This window comes from Ixodes scapularis, unplaced genomic scaffold (assembly GCF_016920785.2).
Source record: "Ixodes scapularis isolate PalLabHiFi unplaced genomic scaffold, ASM1692078v2 PGA_scaffold3__209_contigs__length_174095766, whole genome shotgun sequence".
Taxonomy (NCBI): Eukaryota; Metazoa; Arthropoda; class Arachnida; order Ixodida; family Ixodidae; genus Ixodes; species Ixodes scapularis.
The window spans coordinates 65,188,159-65,206,819 of record NW_024609868.1 but is presented as its reverse complement, the minus strand read 5'-3'; the positions used below and the strand labels follow the sequence as shown (position 1 = coordinate 65,206,819).

General features: G+C 45.0%; 1 protein-coding gene across 1 annotated transcript in view; it reads right to left on the bottom strand.

The window, feature by feature from the left end:
- Positions 1 to 18,661, bottom strand: part of LOC8028596 — an 86,568-nt gene that overhangs the window by 31,050 nt on the left and 36,857 nt on the right. Inside the window, exon 2 of the mRNA XM_040219658.3 lies at positions 7,358 to 7,602. Within this exon, the coding sequence (XP_040075592.1) occupies positions 7,358 to 7,602 (245 nt within the window). The remainder of the gene's footprint in view (positions 1 to 7,357; positions 7,603 to 18,661) is intronic.

The window sequence follows — 18,661 nt, the reverse complement described above, 5'->3', positions numbered from 1 at the left end:
AATGATTAATGGCCTGAAGTAGGCACCTAGCTACACAGGGTTCATTCGAAAACAAGTTTACCGACTTCCATGAGAACTTTCTGGAACACATCAATTAATACTATTTTTTAACAATAGTGTAAGTGGGGAAATCAGTGGAGCACATGACTGATATCCATTTAATTTTCGTCTGAAAGACTGAAAGGTACTGCTTCTGTCATCGCGCCTGCAGCGAACGCTGTGTCTTTTGAATCATGTACGAGGAATGTGACTCAGGCTAACAGATGTGTCCCTTCGTACGCACCGAAAAGGAAAGCACACGCGCGTACCGCTCGCTTTTCAAATGGCTTCCACGCGGAATGGACGGCGGAGGGTCAGACCGAGGTGGTATTGAATGAATGCCATCGGAATGGGGCTGGGGTTAATTGTAAATGATGCGTCCCTTCGGTGTCGTGAATTTTTTGTGTACCTTGTATTGACACCAAATGAAACATTAAAGATTGTGTTATACGTGAGAAGGCGAGCTATATATATATATATATATATATATATATATATATATATATATATATATATATATATATATATATATATATATATATCTCTTTTTTAGTTCGCTGATTTGTCGAGCGAAATATAATAGCCAAAGATGGCACATGCCATCCGTTTTCACATTTTACCCTGGATTAAAAACATGCTAGAAGACAAAGTTATTAAGCAGGCGAGCTGGTTAACGTTACACGTGAGTCTAAACCGGAGACGAACGGACGACAAGGGGACAAACGCACGAGTCTCAAGCGCAGCTGAACAGATTTTATTCACGTATAATGTTTTATGTCCCACCATCACACGACATCACCGAGTTTGCAAACGTTCAAACAGTCAACGCCACGCCCTAATTAACGCAGTAAATGGTGAAAAAAATATAATTAGACTTACCTGACAAAAACTGTGTCAAAGTAAAGTCATACAAAAAAGATTTTATACAATGTTTTTCCACCTTTTCCATCCCTTACAAAAATAAAAACCTCCGCGTCACCGCATTCAGTGCGATTGAAGGCTGTTTATCCCTATTTCCTACAAAGCCACTCCTAAGTGTATTTCTTAAAGCCCTTTTTGTACAATTTTTTCCGGCTGTCGTCTTTTCATCTCCGGTTTAGAATCATGTGTCATGTACCCGTTCAGGATACAGTATTGGCAAAGAATAAGTTTTTAGAGGAACATAATCGATATGTCATCTGCGCCAAGCCGCACTGTACCTTACTCGAATTTCTGATTAAAATTCCGCCCTGCACCAAAAATATAATTTAAACCTTTTACTTTTTCTCTCTTTTTTTTTTTTCGCAAGCCCGGGAGTAATGAGCTGGGCTCCGCTACAAAACCGGATCGTAATTACAGACATGGGCTAGTATTTGAAACGTTCGGATATAAACTCATACAATGCAATCAATATTCGATTGAACCCTCGTGCCAAACACGCACTCGAAAATTTCGGTCGATTTAGAGGGGTTAGTGACAGCCTTTTAACGCGCTTCCCATGCCGCACTGGTGCGGTGCGGGGAAGCGACATTTGCAGAGCGGAATGTTCTGCTGAGAGCGAGACGACAATGTCGACGAAGAGCAACGCACTTCGTTCCATTTTCTTATAACGTGGTGTAAGTGAACTGTCTATTTGTCATTAGGATCGTAGCCATATCATTAGAGTAACCTTCGGGTACAGTCTTGCGGTGACGCGCAGTTTCTTTTTTTTTTTTTTATGCGGCAAAAAAAAAGCAAAGTTTTTCGTTTTTTTAACGCTCTAAGTTTGCTGCCCAGTCAATAGGAACGCTGCTTACGGTATTGCACCTTCGCGCTCCATCGGGCATGTTCACTCTGTAAGCAGTCACGCCAATCAACAATACTTAAATATTAACGCGGGTTATGTGCGAGCCTTTCTTTTGTGATCGGATTCACGACATCGACCCATTTCTTCCATTCCGCGTGACGCAGTATATCAAGTTTCAAGTTTCAAGTTTCAAGTTTCTTTATTCCTCTTCAAGCAAGAAGAGAGGGAGGAGGGAAAAAAGCAGTACAAAACTGCTTGACAGTGCCCTCTCCTCCCCCAACAGCAACAGCAGAAGAGGCACTCAAGACAAAAAACACTCTCAAGAGTACACAGTCAGATTTCTCACGAAACTATTAAAGATAATATGCGTTTGTTAGAACAGTTTTCAATTGTAATATTACGCGACAAAAAATAGTTTAACATTTTGGGCAGCTGGTATCTCACCATCTGATTTCCATAGTTTGTTCTCGAGCGCGGGACCGTCCAGGCGTCAGCATGGCGGGTGGCATACGAAGTGTTTTGTGAGTGAAGGCAGGAAAGAGAAAGAAGACTGTTTCCCGGGTGGTTTATCGCTGCTTTATATGCCAGGGCAAGTTTATACTCATAATGATTCGTGATTGGAACAATTCCTAATTTCTTGAATAGTGGTGCCGCGTGGCTATCATGTGCTTCGTTACACAAAATACGAACTACTTTTTTCTGAAGTATATGAATACGATGAATATTTGCAGAAGTAGTATTTCCCCATACCAAGAAACAGTAATTAAAACAAGAGTAGAATAAAGAGTTATAAAGAAGTCGTAGTACAGACTGGGGTAATGTTTTTTTATGTTTATAAATTATACCCACCACCTTCGATAGTTTTTTCGCTATCATCTGAACTGTTTCATCCCATCGCATGTATTCATTAAACATGACACCAAGGACTTTGACGCTCTGCACAATTTCTATACCACGTGAATCTAAGGAGAGAATCTGACTTCCGCTCATTTTTACCCCCTTTGACCTGAAAACAACAGCTTTCGTTTTATTACTATTTATCACTAAAGAGTTCTGGACTGTCCACGTATAAAGTTTTTCTAAAAATGTATTACCTGTCTTCATAATGTCCGAAATATCGGACCCTGCAAAAAATATACTAGCATCATCTGCATAGATTATCATGTTTGCTTCATCGTCAATGTTAGCTATGTCGTTAATATACAGGTTAAATAAAAGAGGCCCTAAAATACTACCCTGTGGAACACCTGCATTAAGTTTTCTAGACTCAGAACGTTGGCAATTTATTACAACTCTTTGAAAACGAAACTGTAAGTAACTCTCGAGTATTTTCAGGGCTATTCCCCGAATACCAGAAAGTTCTAGTTTTTGAAGAAGAGTTTTATGATTAATGCGATCAAAAGCTTTTGAAAAATCGATAAAGATTCCCAATGTAAGAAGTTTATTTTCAATGTTGTTTAGAATTATCTCTTTTTGGTTAAGTAACGCTAACTCTGTCGAGTACCCTTTCCGAAACCCGTACTGCCGGGGACTCAGAATTGAGTGTTTCTCAAAAAAAGTGTAAAGTCTTTTATGTATGATTTTTTCCAATCCTTTTGAAAATATTGGTAAAATGGACACTGGCCTGTAATTACTAAGATCGTTACTATCACCTGCTTTATATATGACAGAAACTTTTGCTATCTGCATTTTACGCGGAAAAACACCAGTCTCGAGACATACATTAAATATATGAGTTAAAATAAAAGCAATAGACTCTATAACATATTTAATGGGCTTTATTTGAATGTCCTGAGAATCGGAACTTTTGCTGTTTTTTAGACTCATAAAAATTGAAATAACTTCTTCCTCGCTAGTTGGAGAGAGGAATATGCTGTCAGAAAGACATTTAACATATTTTGAAGCTTCAGCAGAGTGAACGCTGTTAACTAAATCGACAAAAAAATTATTGAACGCGTCTGCAAGAGCTTTACCTTTTTTAATATCCCCATCAACCGCAAGCTCGGTTGTTTCTCCAAACTGACGTCCTTCATGCAATATCGAATTTAACTTCTTCCACAAAACATCCGTTCTCTTTTCATCCCGAAAAAGCAAAAAATAGTATGACCGTTTGGCTCGCCGTAGCTCACTTGTTATCTTGTTTCTTTGACTCTTAAAACTTGACAATACAACTGGATCTCTTGTACGCATAAATTTTCTATAAAGTGCATCTTTTTTCTTCATCATTTTTAATATTTCAGCTGTGACCCATGGTTTTCTACACTTTTTATGAACTATATGCTTTTTGTACTTCAATACACGGTTATATATATCACAAAACGTTTCAAGAAAACTCTCGTATGCCTCGTCTGCCGACACCTTAGACAGAACCACACTCCAGTCTGTTATGTTAATTTGTTCTTGAAAATATTCGAGACTTTTTGTACTAATATCACGGTAATGAAGGTTAGGCACACATATTTTCTTGTGTTTGATATCATCTAGAGTTATGAACATAAAAATAGGGAGATGATCACTTATTGTCGCCCCTATAACACCAGCATGCGCATGTTCCTCGGATACATTTGTTAAGAAAATATCTAACAATGTTTCATTCGCACTACTATAACGAGTTGGTTGACAAATGGTACAGATATAACCATACGACTGATAAAGCGTGAGAAATTCTGATTGCTGTGTTGATGGCAAAAGCATATTGATGTTAAAATCACCCCCCACAACAAGCTTCAGGTTGTTCTCACCGATAAAAAAAAAGAGTTCATCTAGATATTTTAAAAAACAAGACATGCTGCCACCGGGAGGGCGATACACGACACAAAAAACGTTATGCGCGTGCTGCAACGTCAGAATTTCATAATCCTGGGTAATTACCGAAAATTCATCTATAATACTGCAGTGCAGGGTATTTTTTACGTACACAGAAACTCCCCCTCCTCTTTTGGAATTTCGACATAAACTATAGTTTTCATAGTTACTTAAAATTTCAACAGTATCATCTGGAGTATACCATGTTTCCGTTAACATGATAACATCAAAAGAAAAATCGAAACTCTGCAAAAATGCATCTAACTGATCAAATTTATTACGCAAGGACTGCGCGTTTAAATGAAAAAGGGAAAATACAACGCTGGTTTGGGACCTAAACACGTTCCCCACAATATTTTGCGTTTGTTCATCAAACGCAAACAACACGGCGTTGACTATTTATTGCCTTTGCGAAAAAAAAAATAATCAGAAAACCTGGCAGCAAAAGCCTATCTGTTGTCAAGATTGCGGATCGCCCGGCTACGTGCAACACGTAGGCTGTGAGTGTCGTGAATAAACTTATATCCTCCAAACCCGTTTGGGTAGCACTTAACGCTCCAGCACGTTATTGACCCTTGGCAAACCGACATTCATTTCCAAGCTGCCACTAGTGTACTAAGGCAGGACAAAAACAGAAGCAAAGGCAACTTAGACGATTGTTTTTAAACTGTGTAAGGTCGGTGCGCCTTTCAGTTATGGCGTCACTGGTTTGCGTTGTAGATTAGAAAGTTAGCCTCTGCAGTGCAACAGCTCTAGCCCGGGGTCTTTAACACGTATCACGCAGGAGTGATACACGACCGCACGCCGATACGATGTTTATCCATATCAAAGCGGGCAAAGGTAGAGGATCTAACCCCGCATCCCCGCGTTCTGCAAGGCGAGCTTACACTCCACGCCCCCCCTCCCGCCCTTTCCCATCTTCTGACTAGACAAAGCTCGTCTCCAACGCAAGCAAATGACTCTGATTACGTTTTCTTAAGCTGCGTCTTATGCCTGTGTTTGTTCTTTAACCGTTTGTGTGCACTCGCTTTGGTGGGAGCGTCATGTAATAGCTTTACCATTAAACATATTTCGTCGCTCACCAGTGGAGAACCTTCATTCCTTCAACCTTAAACCCCTCTTTCCTTGTTCCCGGCACGAGGCAACAAAGCAGGACGCACGCTTAACATCTTCGTCTTCTGTCATTAACTACTTCTCTCCCTCCTTATACGAAACAACTTATGCCGTACGCTTGCACCGATCAAAACGTCATTTTGGGCGAGGAGAGCGTCATCGTTCGAATTGAGCCAACACCATTTGCACGTGTGTAGAGCCGTCTCGCTTAACGGAGTCATCGGGTTCCGCGGGTGAAACCGCGCAGGAATACAATGGGTCAGACGCGCGCTCCGTTAGAAGCAAATCTGTGGGCTAACACTGACAATCTTCTGGACGCTTGCGCCACCCTCGCGGCTAAACGTTCTGGCGGTATACCGCAAGCACGGAACAATCGTCCCCGTTGACCTGGTTGAGCGCCGGACGCGGCGGCTGGGTTGCAGATTTATGGAGACACCCTCTGATCTTCCTGCGTAACTCGGCGCTAAACTTTTTTTTTTTTTTTTTTGTAGAACTTTTAAAGACGATTTTGAGGCTTTAGCACATGCTCTACCGAAATCTTTCTTTTTTTTTCTTCCGGAACGCTTGCATGTGCGGACGTTTAAACGCCGAAAGACGAATCCCAAAGCGTGAAGCGTCATGCCCTGCGTTTCTTAAGATGTCGGCGACTTTAATGTTTTTTTTATTATGTTACGATACATTAATACTTGCTCTCTCGAGCGGCTAGAAACTATTTGAGGGCAGACCTTCATATAATCCCAGGATAGTTGTCGTATATACTATAGACGCTTTGCAGCAGCCATAACCGAGCTTCAATTTAAGTTTTCTCTTATTACGTTTAGTTCACTTCATCATGACCACAGCAGGGCAGGTTATTGCCATTTTAAATTCTACTGTGTTTTTCTCCCTAGCATTGGCCTTTGTGGAGGCTCCCGCTTCACTGGCTCGGCATCTGGGTAAGACAAGAAAAGGTCAGCAATGGCGGATGTAAACTGGCGCGTGTCCAAAGCGTCTATATACTGGCCAAGATGTCCGTTCGCCTGCAGTGGTGAGAAAAGTTGCAAAAATTCGAGGCAAACTAACTTCTGCCCTATAAAACCTCATTCGTCAAATTTGATTTTCTTTTCTTAACGTCGTGAACGATTTTTTGGAACGTATAAAAGCGCAACAAGCGTCCTGCTAACCAAACCGCCGGGACACAAAAAGAGTTGACCAATATACAGGGCCATACCCGAGAGCCCCACGTGAAGGCGTCGACCTGAATCAAAAGGAACTGGTGGACTATTTGGTTACACATGTCTAAATAAACGCAGCGCGAAAGGACACGAGTCACCGGCTGCTTCAGAAACGCAGTTTATTACGATCACGGCTCTTGCTTCGTGAGTCGGCATTCTTATTGGCTAATGTGGCGATTGCGTTGGCCAATCAGATGCTCGTCAGCCACCACGCCCTGCGCTTCTTAAGCGACCGCTGACCATAGTAGAAGCGGAAGGAGAGTGCTTCATTCTTTTTTTCCGTTCCACTAGTCCCTGTCCCTTTACGCTGCGTTTAGTTCTATAGGCGACGGCCTGGTCGCGGCACAAGTGGCACAAGCGTGGAGGAGGGAAGGGGGGGGGGGGGGGGGGGTGCGAAGCGAAAGGATGAGGCGTGCGTTACGTGGGGTAATCGTCGACGTCAGCGCAGATGGTGCGCCCTGTTTCGGGGCAGTAGGGCGGCGTGGGCGGCACGAAGCCCCTGCCCGGCCTTGGCGGCGGGCTCACGTCCGCGATGTAGTAGCTCGAGCTGGACACGGCACTCCAAACGGGACCCAGGGAGCAGGACGTGACGCCCACCTGGGCGCACCACACCAGGCACAGGGCCGAGCACACCAGCCGGGCTGGGCTCCGCTGGCACCACCCCACCTGCGAGGGCGAAGCCGTGGCGCGGTGATATCCACCGTTATCAATGCCCCTCGACACACTGCCGGTACGTCGTACAAAATACAGCCTGCAGATATGTTTCTTTCTTGTACGACTGTCCTGTGACATTGGTCTAACGAGGTAGAGGGACTTAGAGCAATAAACTGGTATCCCGTTCACCAGGCAAAAGTAACACTTGGCAAAAGTAACCTCCTGGCTGCCGCAATTTCGTATAATTTTGACCACAAGACACTTAACCGTACCAAATCCTGAGGATTTTCCGCAAAACTGAGCCAAGATTTGTATCGCGATCGCTGTAGAAACACGATAAACTATTTTTCAATACTGTTAGCCTTAGAGATCAGTGTCTAGCTTCGATAAACACCCAAAATACAGCACCAGGGGTTTCCCCAGGGATTGAAATGGGGGGGCATTGGGAATAGAAGAGTCGTTACGAATTAAGGGGGTGCCTTTAAAGAAACAAAGGGGGTGTACACACCCCCTAGAGGTTGTGTAGAGAAACCACTGTACGGCACCGTGGCTGACGGCATTGCGAAGCTGCCCGAGTTTTTGTCGTAAAAGCACCATCTTCGACTTAAAAAAACGAAACATAACTTATCTCGTCAGTTCTGTTATTAAAGAACAATGAACAATTATCTGTGTGCGGTACTTTGTTAAAATCTAGACGTAACACTCAATGGTCACATGTCTAGTGGTCAAAAATGTGCAACATGGCGGTGGCCGGTGGGGGTAACTTTTAGCTGCCAGTTTATCACTCTAAGCCCCTCTACCTCGTTGAATCGGCCACACAAAAACTGCTTCCATATTTGAGTGTGTTAGTGCACCGTAGCTCGGAGCGACAGCTCGCGCTGCAGAGCCCAGGGATCTTGGGTTCAAACCCCACCTCTGCCCGTTTTGATCTGGAAGAGCACCTACCGGTGTGCGGCCGTGAATCGCTACTGCGTGGTGCACGTTAAAGAACCCAGACTAGCGGTTGTATACCGTACTGGCTAAATTTCTCATCTACACCTGAGACACCGGGCGCCCATGGACTCCGTAAGTGATGACGTCACAACATGGCGCTCTGCTCCAAACAAACTGTTGTTAGGGCCGTTGTTGTGGACAAATACGAAGGGGCTCGACGTGAGGAATGAACTGTCCGATTAAAAAGTAAATAATCTTTTGGAAGCACTCTCTCCTTTCAATATCTAATCACGAAGACTTTTTTTATCGTTTCAGTACCATAAAGCGATGTCAAAATCACGTAACAAAGTTTAACAGCCGGTTTTGCATTGCTAGCAGACAACACAACGGCTTGGCGGGTTCAGTGGTTCCTTCTGAGCGAGTACACGACCGCGTTGAATGAGGTTGGTGACCATCGACGAAACTTCTATTTTCGGGGTCAACTTTCTACAGATTTCGGAAGCGAAAGGGGGGTGCCCGTAAACAGCTTTGATCAGAGCTCGACGTGCGCGAGCGCGCGAACACCTTCCCATGGAGCTTGCTTCCGCAATATTTGAGAAGCTGAAAGCACTAGGGTGCCAAATTGGGCAAATCACGTACGGCGACATCGACGTGAAGGGTATCCAGGTCGAAGCAGTGGAAGCGCAGGCCAGCACACGTTTCAAGGATTTCTGACTGCAGTTGCTTCAGGGCACATCTGTGTGATCAAGCGAACTGTCCGTAACATATATACATATTGTCGGAGATGGAAACTGGTCGACAATTGTAAAACAGAAAATAAAGATTTTATCCTCGAACTTGTGCCTAGAAACTAAAGAAAGGTTGAGCGTCGACGGCGGCAGCAGCGAGGGACGATGCGTCGGCGTGACAGCTGCTGTAAGTCGACAAAACAGTGCTCGGCTTCTTATCTACTACGCTTGACATCTTGAGCATTCGACCTAAACTCCGTCTCACTAAAACTGTGCAGCACAGCCAAAGCTACAGGGGATGATGTATCCCGACCAGTTCAAGAGGAGGAAAGGAGGAACGGGGGAATCTCAGCCCTTCTTTCCCGTTCCTCGTTTCCCTCCTCTTGAACAGGTTGGCACACGCTCTCTCCCCTGTGGCTTTGGCTGTAATGCACGGTTTTAGTGAGCAGCGCGCAAAAAACACAAAGGGAGAAATGCACAAGACAAGTGCTGATCTTCAGCGCTCGCCTTGTGCATTTCTCCCTTTGTCTTTGTGTTTATTGCGCACTGCTACCAGTTGTAATCATGGACCAACTCGCCTGCCTCACCACATTGAGTATGGAAGGTTTGTTAGTGAGCTAGGGCGAGACTGACTAGAAAGGTCATTCTAGCATTCTTATCTTTTACGCTTGGGGTAAGAGTAAACTCGAATCTTCTAGAGGCACGGAGAAGTGTTCCCTCTTAGTCATGTAGGCTTGGTGTCTAGAGCCCCGTTCACACACTTGCAACCTAGTAGGACGTAGAGAGACAATAGCAGTTGTTATGCCTCTTGCAACGGCGTAGGACCAGATGTGCTGCTGCGCAGCAGGTCTAACACCGTTGCAAGAGACATAAAAACTGGTCTTGTCTCTTTTGGTCCTACTCAGTTGCAAGTGCGTGAACAGCGCTTTAACTAAAACCGAAGAAACAGTAGGATTTTTTCTCAGTTTGATTATTACAAGGCAGGTACAAAACACACACCCTTATTGCGAGCATAAAAAAAGGGTCTCAAACCGCTTATGTTAGAGTAAAAATAATTGTTCTTTCATTACAATGCACGTTAACTGCAAAATCAGAAGTAGTACCCAGAGGCGTATATGTAGAGAGTTTGGTCAATAAGAGGCGCGGGCAGAGCCAGGGCGTGCGTCTGACTCGGAAAGAGGGCTTGGCATGCTCTCTTGACCAACCAGAAGCCGAAAAGAATTCCCTAGCGGTGGTAGCGGCAAACAGTTCTGATCAAAAGTCTATGTTCGTATATGGTTTTAATAAGCGCGTAAGAGTGAAGTGTAGTAACTCTTTGTGGTTGAATACAGGGTGCACTTGTTGTTTTCATCATGATCATGCAGAAAGATGTAAGAAACGAATACGGCGCTCAACTCTGTTTTGCGCGAACAGAGTGTGACCGCTCGGACGGCAGATTCTCGGCCCTCGGCGCTTGGCGTACGGATTATGTCGATCGTTCCGCTCGTCGCACTCTTCCACCATCATTTTGGATGAGCGTGATTGAAACATCACGTGTACCATATTTTCAGCCATCGAGAGTTACTTCAATGCAGTTATCAGGTTTGTTTCTCGCGACCACCGCCAGGGTATTATTTCCGGCTTCTGGTTGGTCACATTCGAATTTCTGAAGACGCCCTGGAACACGCACAGCCCGCTGTCAGCCAATGGCGCCTCCGCATTTGTCTCCTATACTTCCCAACGAATGGCCAAACTCTCTACATATACGGCTCTGGTAGTACCCGACGCTGCCTTGATACCATGTTCTTACACATGCTTTTCTCGCTGTATTTTTTGCAGATACCCATGCGTGTGATGATTTTCGTCAGACAGACTTCCACGTAGCACGCGAATACAATTCGTTTTAAAAACCTGATGCGTTTTATTAGTCCTGCCATGTTCCAAATGAATACAAAATCAAAATAGTATCATTGTGCAAACGATTCAAACTGTTGCAAATAGCTTACTTTCGTCATTCTGTGTGCGTTCGTCACGCGTTCGTTATGCGTTCGTCGTCTGCAACAGGCATCTCGAGGCGTCCCGAGGGCCAGGAGTTCCCGTCGCAAATATTTCAGAAACAGTCGATTCTCAGAGAAGTTCTGTCGCGTTAAGTGTGAAATCTAGGCTTCTTTTATGTATTATTTTTAAAAATTGCGATTCGACGTCTGATTTGTGAGCCATCGTTCTTTCGGGGTAAATCCTGTCCCATGTATTCGTCCATAACAACGCCCCTAGCAACGGTTTGTTTGGAGCGGTGACGTCACACTTGCGGGGTCAATTGAAGCTGACTAACTTCCGGCTGTATAAACGTGCACAGAGCACAATTGCATCGAACATGCTTGAGGAGTGTGCGCAGATAATTTTGTCGTCAACACGAAGGCAGCCAATCAAGACGAACAATAGAAAGATTCCAGCGAATGACGAAGATCATGGTATACGATCAGATCTGAAAAGAAAAAGCGATCTGCACAAAGACAACGAGAAATTGAAACGTCATGCTGCACTGTTCCTGCGCACCTCGCATCGTTATATTCAAATTCGCATTCTGAGCTTCATCCTTCGTTGGGAATCTTCTGTTCGCCGCGATTTGTCGTCTCGTGTTCTCCGGAAAAGCGAACTCACAGACTTTTCTTTTTATTTGCTTGTGTAGGTGCACAATTTACTCTTACTTTTTTCTTTACCACCCTGTCCCACTATGCATTTTTTTACTTCTTATCACCTAGGCAAAAAATGCTGAGTCACTGGGCTGTGGAATTTCCCAAAAACGAGCCACTGCACGTGCTCACAATGCGTCCCGCAGCCCAGTGCAAGAAATATGGCAGCCCACAGGAAGTGGCTATTGGATCGGTCGAAACTTTGCATCGCCATATGGTGGACCTAAGCTACGGGCATCGGGTCTAGTAATGACTCGGGAAACATACATTACGGGTATGAGCATTTGGTTAATAGCTATTAACCAAATGCTCATACCCGTAATGTACGTTTCCCTTCCTCTATATATACACCTGAGAGGTGGTGTTTTCTACTTAATCTGAAAAAAAAATTTTATTTTATTTTTTCCACTAGCTAAATTACAGACGTCTAGACGTCTGTAATTTAGCTAGTGGACTAAAAAAGAAACAGTTTTATATTTTATCTAGCCTCGCCTCGCATCGCCTCCCCCCCCCCTTGATTAGAATCCTGGGAAAACCCGGCCCTGCTCTGGATTAAACCTGGCGGCTTGTGTAGCTTTGGCTTTATACATTTTGCCGACCAAAAACATTACTTCAACTGCAATAGAGCTGAGTATCAATTCAGAGGAATTACATAAAAACAAAACAAAACAAAATATACAAACCTTAAAAAAATATTTAAACAAGTTTATGGCAGGTGCCATTTCTAGAGTTTATGCGTATGACGAAGGCTTTGCTAGCTTTTCGGAGTGACAAACTCTCGTGTGCTGGGTATTGGGGCGATGAATAAGGGCAACATGTTACATTCAAAAAGCCCTCCGAGGGTGCACAGATCGGAGTACGCACGGGTATTAGCGGCGAGATGTTTTGGTGGCGCCCTCCTATCGTTCCCCCTTGTGACGTCATTACCTTGCAGACAACAAGTTCGATGGTGTTTGTCATTAGAATGGTGGAAGCTTGAAATCATTGCACTCTCAAAGGAACACTGCCAATACCGTCAAAATTAAAGTTCTTTCATTCCTCTTATTTCCGTCGATGATAAATCCCCTTTCCGACGTCATAGTCAGCGTTCGGCCAATCGTGGAAGGCCGACCACAGCGACGCTTTCGGTCGCGCACGGGGCTAATATCTATGGATGAAAAGAGCACGTGACTACTTGCGTCTCCAAGCACGTGCTTACAGGCTTCGTGCTTCGTGCGTAATCCGTCACGTGACAGAAGTGCTTGGAGACGTTTCATCCAATTTGAAGAATGTAGAACAGGGGTCTCAAACCCGAGGCCCGCGACTCGCTGGGGCGCGGCTTGCAAGCAACCGGCCTACGACGAGTCCCGGTTCCCATCTCTCGAGCGCTAGAAATATCATGCGCCATAGCGATCTCATCTGGTCGATTCATTTCCGCTTGAAAGTAACTCCGCTCTTTTAACGTATTCGCATAGTTTATACTTACCTGTGTTCATGTGCCCTTTGTTTCGTTTTGTTTATGGCCTCCCAGCTTTTCAGTAGGTACAAAATTCCGTTACTATATAGGCTGAAAGGGCGAGCTCTTTTTTTGAAGAATGCATCTCGGCTGCGCGAACTCTCGATCAGCTGGAGCAACTGGCAACGATAAAGCTACGAGCTGGGGATTCTTGCCTTCAAAGAAATATCACCATTCAAAGACAGCTATTTGTTCAGAGTGTTGTAATAAAAATCGCCAGGAAAGCAACAACTGTCAAATTAACTGATTGTTTTTCTAGAGACACGTTCAGCTAAGTCAATTCCTGAGTGAATCGAGCGACGGGAACAACAGTGTACTTCTTCTCTTGTCCTATTGAAAAAATACAGCACGTTGGCGGGGCGGTGTCATTTTAATTCTTACCACATCAAGTCAGGGCCTAAAGTAGTCATATAAACAAATGAAATTTAAAGCACTGGCAACACTGAGTTTACAAAAAGCATGGTGTACGAGATCTCTTATTTTTTAAATATTTTAACCGCCCCCCTCTTACGTAGGCCCTCGACCTTTACGGTGTGGGCTCTCTGGCCCTCACACTCAAAATAGTTTGAGACCACTGATGTAGACGGATGAATTAGTGCTAGACACTCACAATAGACCTTTCCAGAGACAGGCTTCTGGCAACACCACCTAGTACTAGCCTATGTACCGGAATTATTACATAATCTCAGTGAGAGCGAGCGAAGACACAGATTGGATACGAGTGCTACGTCAGCAAATTCGGCTAGGCCTCGTGTCCAATCAACGCGTCGAAGGACGCTCGGCATGGGGATCGTGTCCAATCGCTGAGTTGGCGCAATCCGACTGTGAGGACGTTCCTTGGACGAAGAGTGGAGCGTTAGGAGGCCTCGATTGTTCTAGGTGGCGTTGCTTCTGGCCGCTGCCCCATTTTCAGCATTCTTCAATATGGCGAGTGCTTTGCTCGCTTCTTGAGGTGAAGAACATGCTCGTGCTGGGCTGTGGAGACATCGAACGCTGGGCTGTGATTTTGTAATTGCTGGAAAGATGAACTAGCAGACAAGCGCCCGCGATTAGCTTTGTCTTGTGATAGAGCACTGGAGTGTTGGTACAGCCGATCGCGCAATCAAACGGTAGGAGCTCGCGCTCGTAGCTTTTCTGCTGTGTGTGAGGTGAACTCACGCAGCTATTCTCCACTACAGCAAGACAAACGGCACCTAGTGGAAAAACACTGAACTGACCAAAAGACGTCCTTTCGCGATTTTTGCTCGTCTCTTTTAGCATTCATGATTGCATGTTGTAAGCGACTGGCGAGGTAGTCACCGAAGTAAACTGAGTGCACTTGCACTAGTTAGCAAAGAAAAAGGCAGCAGTGACAGGGCCGCAGGCAAAACCATAACTCATAATGGGCTACCTCACCCCAGTCCTTTTAACTTTAGCAGAGCGAATGCTGGCGAGGAGGCGACCTCCTCTTCGGCGTTAAGGGGGGGAGGGGAAGCTTACATTAAACGTCTAACATGTCAGCGCCTTTCATTGCTTTTCATGTTCTGCAGGCTGAACAGTCGTCCCGGTGACTGCCGTTACTGTCGTATCAGCGTGCTGCCTAAAGTTGTTCGGAACCCGACCTACGCAACCGCGTGAACCAGACATTCTGCGTTTATCAACACTCATCAGCGCGGTTGAAGCACAGTAGGTAATCCTTTCATCGCTTTCCCAAAGAATCCCAATCTTCTGGAACCTGCCTTACGCCAACACACCTCTGCAGGTTTAGAAAGTAGTAGATAAAAATTGGGGCAAACCATTTTGAAGCCAATGCTCGCCTGTCTAAACCAGAGCGCTGTGTGTTGAGCTGGCACATAGCACGGTCCGACCTGTTTTCGACCGCCATATTTGCCCGAGAGTGGCGACCCCTATAGCTCGCTGGGGTCGCGGATACAGTTTCGAGTTTAGAACGCGTGGTGGCGTTTGCTTTCACCTAAGGCTCGGATACTTCTAACCTAACTTGTAACGCATAGTTCCCAAATGATGTCCGCTAAAGTACGAGTGAATCTTGGGGGTTGCCAGTGTCCTGAAAGCTGGTCCAGTAAACATACCTCCAACACCATATTCATACTGTAACCATGAACGTGATTGACGAACGTGACCAACACAACGCCACAACACCCCACAGCTAGAATTAGTTCACAATCTCACAGGCCACACTCAAATCTCTAAAGCAGCACACTCGCATATGCCACTTTAGAAAGCGAGCAAAGTTCGCATTATTTCCACCAACCTGAAAAATGGCACAGACCAGAACTGGCCGGTACGATCCATGAAACTTTATTTTGTCACCAGTGAGAACACAATATAGTCCGAATGTTAACTGAACTTCCTACGAGTGTTTAAATCACCTGAATTATGAATGTTACTTAGGGTTTGTGTTATTTCGCTTTAGATCTGTCGACGACTCAATTGTTTACACAAATGTCAGTCCACACGTGTTTTATCCTGCAGTTCACCCATGCAGCGTGCGCTCGCAACTGCGGCCAGGCAGAAAATGCTTTTGCGAAACGGGTGAACGCAATGAACATGGATGCTTTTATGGAAAGATGTACGCTTCATCTCACAAATGTCTACAGCGCAGACAGAGGCACAGACGTGCGAGCACGGCTCAACAGAATGCTTTGATTGTACGAGAATTCGCGCATACAAGGCACTTTCGAAACCCACATGCTCGCGCTCACCCTTCTTTCAGCTCTGCAGGTGTTTCTGAGATGGAGTGAAGGCAAGCATATAATTGCACGCGCGAAGACTATGCACGTTTAAAGTAAAGCGTTTTTTTTTTAGGATTATATTTAAGAGATAAGTTTGTATTTTTTGCATTAATAAAGCTCGCTTCTGTGGCAAATCTTTCTGCGACAATTTTAAAGTGAAGAACGCGTGTGTATGCGGAGACCAAGTCGTCTGCTTCTTGCGCAGGAGTTGCGGTGACGTCAGAAAGACGCCGAACTGTGATTGGCTCTACTAATCGAAGGATAGTGGGTAGACCTCAAAGCAAGCTGCCTTGAAGTGTACCCACTATTCTTCATTTAGAACCAATCAGAGCTCGGCGTTCTGACGTCACCCCAACCCCTACAAAAGAAGCAGACAAACTTGTGCTCCGCATAGCTTTGATCGGCGCTCAAGTTGCGTGAACGCACGGGTGCCCATAAACTCGGTTTAATTTCAACCTTCAGTTGAAATGAAACCACGAGGAGCTTTCGCTTCACGTGCTACAAAAAGCGCTCCACTATTAACAAAATTCGTCCCGTGTTTTTTTTTTTTTTCTTTTAGTTTGTTTTTTAACCGCCAGGTGCTGTGATTGTCTGATTCGCTCGAGAAGGCTGGAGAGCGACCCTGCCGGCACATCTTTCTGTTCTTGCCGCTAGGCGCCGTCAACACCCAACACCGGATCTAATGCTGACGATGTCGCACTTTTGAAGCATGAATACTTGCAGATGAGTCTGCTCTGTACCAGGCACCAAGATGGAGGCGCCCATAACAATATCGGGGAACAGGGTGCCGGTACTCTAAGCGAAGCTCATCTAGTGGCCCTAGTCAAAACTACAGATGGGCGCACTTGCGCTAGCGCATCTTGAGCGCCCATCAAAGCTGTGCACGCGCGCTTTTCACTATTTCTGAAAGGCTACAAAACGATGTCACCCAACACTGTTTCAAAAAAAAAAAAAAAAAAAAAAAAAAAAAACAGCGCACGGCGCTGAGGTCATGTGCTTCCCCGGAAGCCAAGGAGGAAGAGCAGAGGAAAGAACGCAGGACAATATCGGTGTAGGATGGCAATGACCTCACGCAACAACCAACCGCTAAAAAAAAAAAAAAAAAAAAAAAACAAGAGGCGCGTGCAGTTGACGGGCCGGGAGAAATGTCGGCCATGTCGGCGTCGCGAGTTCCCCTAGTCTGAAGATAATAGGAACTGTACTCCGAAAGAGAGTTCATACAAGGCTGGAATTGGGACTCCCGTGACGTGTGCAAGGGAACCAGCCGAAGATGAAGATCGAGACGATGCCGCCGACGACCGAGTGCCAGTACAGAGCTGGCAGAAGATGAGACGACGGCCTATCTGTGCCGAAAGGAAGACGCCCCTCCGTCGCGGTCGGGTCAGCGTCGGCGAGACGCGCGTCGCCGCGCGACGCCCCACATTTCCGTTTTCCGGTCTTCGAGCCCGCCGTGTGCTTCCGGACGAAGCGGAGGAACGTGGCCAGTCGCGGAGAATAGAAGAAAACACAGAAAGGGAAGTCGTAAAAAAATTGTTCTATGCAAACTAGGGGTCGCCGCCTTCTCGGTCGATCGTCTTGGGACTAGTCTTTGTTTGGTTTTCCCTTTCGCTGGATAGCGCGGTAGGTTGGCGAATGATGGCCAAGATTCGATTTCTGGGTCAAGCGTGAACGGACCTGAGAGAGGTCCGGGCAAATACATTTTGTATCTTTCTCTCTCTCACTTTTTGTTTTTCTTACATTTCAGTGGATACATTGCCCGTCTATGGTAGTGCCAATTGTATGAGATATATGACCTGAAATTCTCGAAAGCGATAAACAAATGACACCAAAATAAAAGGGGGGCGACGTCCTACGAGGGGGAATTATCACATTTGTTCGGCGGGTTTCGCAACTGCACGCAATTTAGATTTGAAAAGAGATCGGCTTCAACAGGAACCGCAACAATAAAACCTCCGCAATAACTACTATATGTTGATCGCAAAGGTAACGAAATGTTGCGTGTCTCATTACTGACCCCCGCCAATCTAATGACATTTCACGCTATTTACAAATGGCCCAATGGTTTGATAAATAACAGTTTGGGGGGAAGCTTCTTGTATGTCCCGCTGGAGTTGTCAAAAATAGAAATACCCAAGGGAGTTGCCAAAGACTGCTTATCTATAGTACCTATACTCTAAAGCCGAGCTGCACATACTTTTTTTTAAACAGTTTCTCTCGATGATCATTAACTAGCGATGTGTTTTTTTTTCTGATTTCTGACACGTTCATTAAACGTGATAAAATAAAGACGTGTCGTATTTAGTAAGGAACACCGAAGACAATATTTTTGTGGGTTATTTTAAACATTCTTTAAGTATGCTTCCAAATGACAAAATAAAAAAAAAACTGCTTCATTTTTTTATTGTTTGGCGAGTGATTCTGCAATAATCAGTCTATTGCCACGACTACACAGTCGAGTAATCATTGAAGAATGGCTGAACCTCTCTTAGGCACAAGAGAGACTCAGCCATT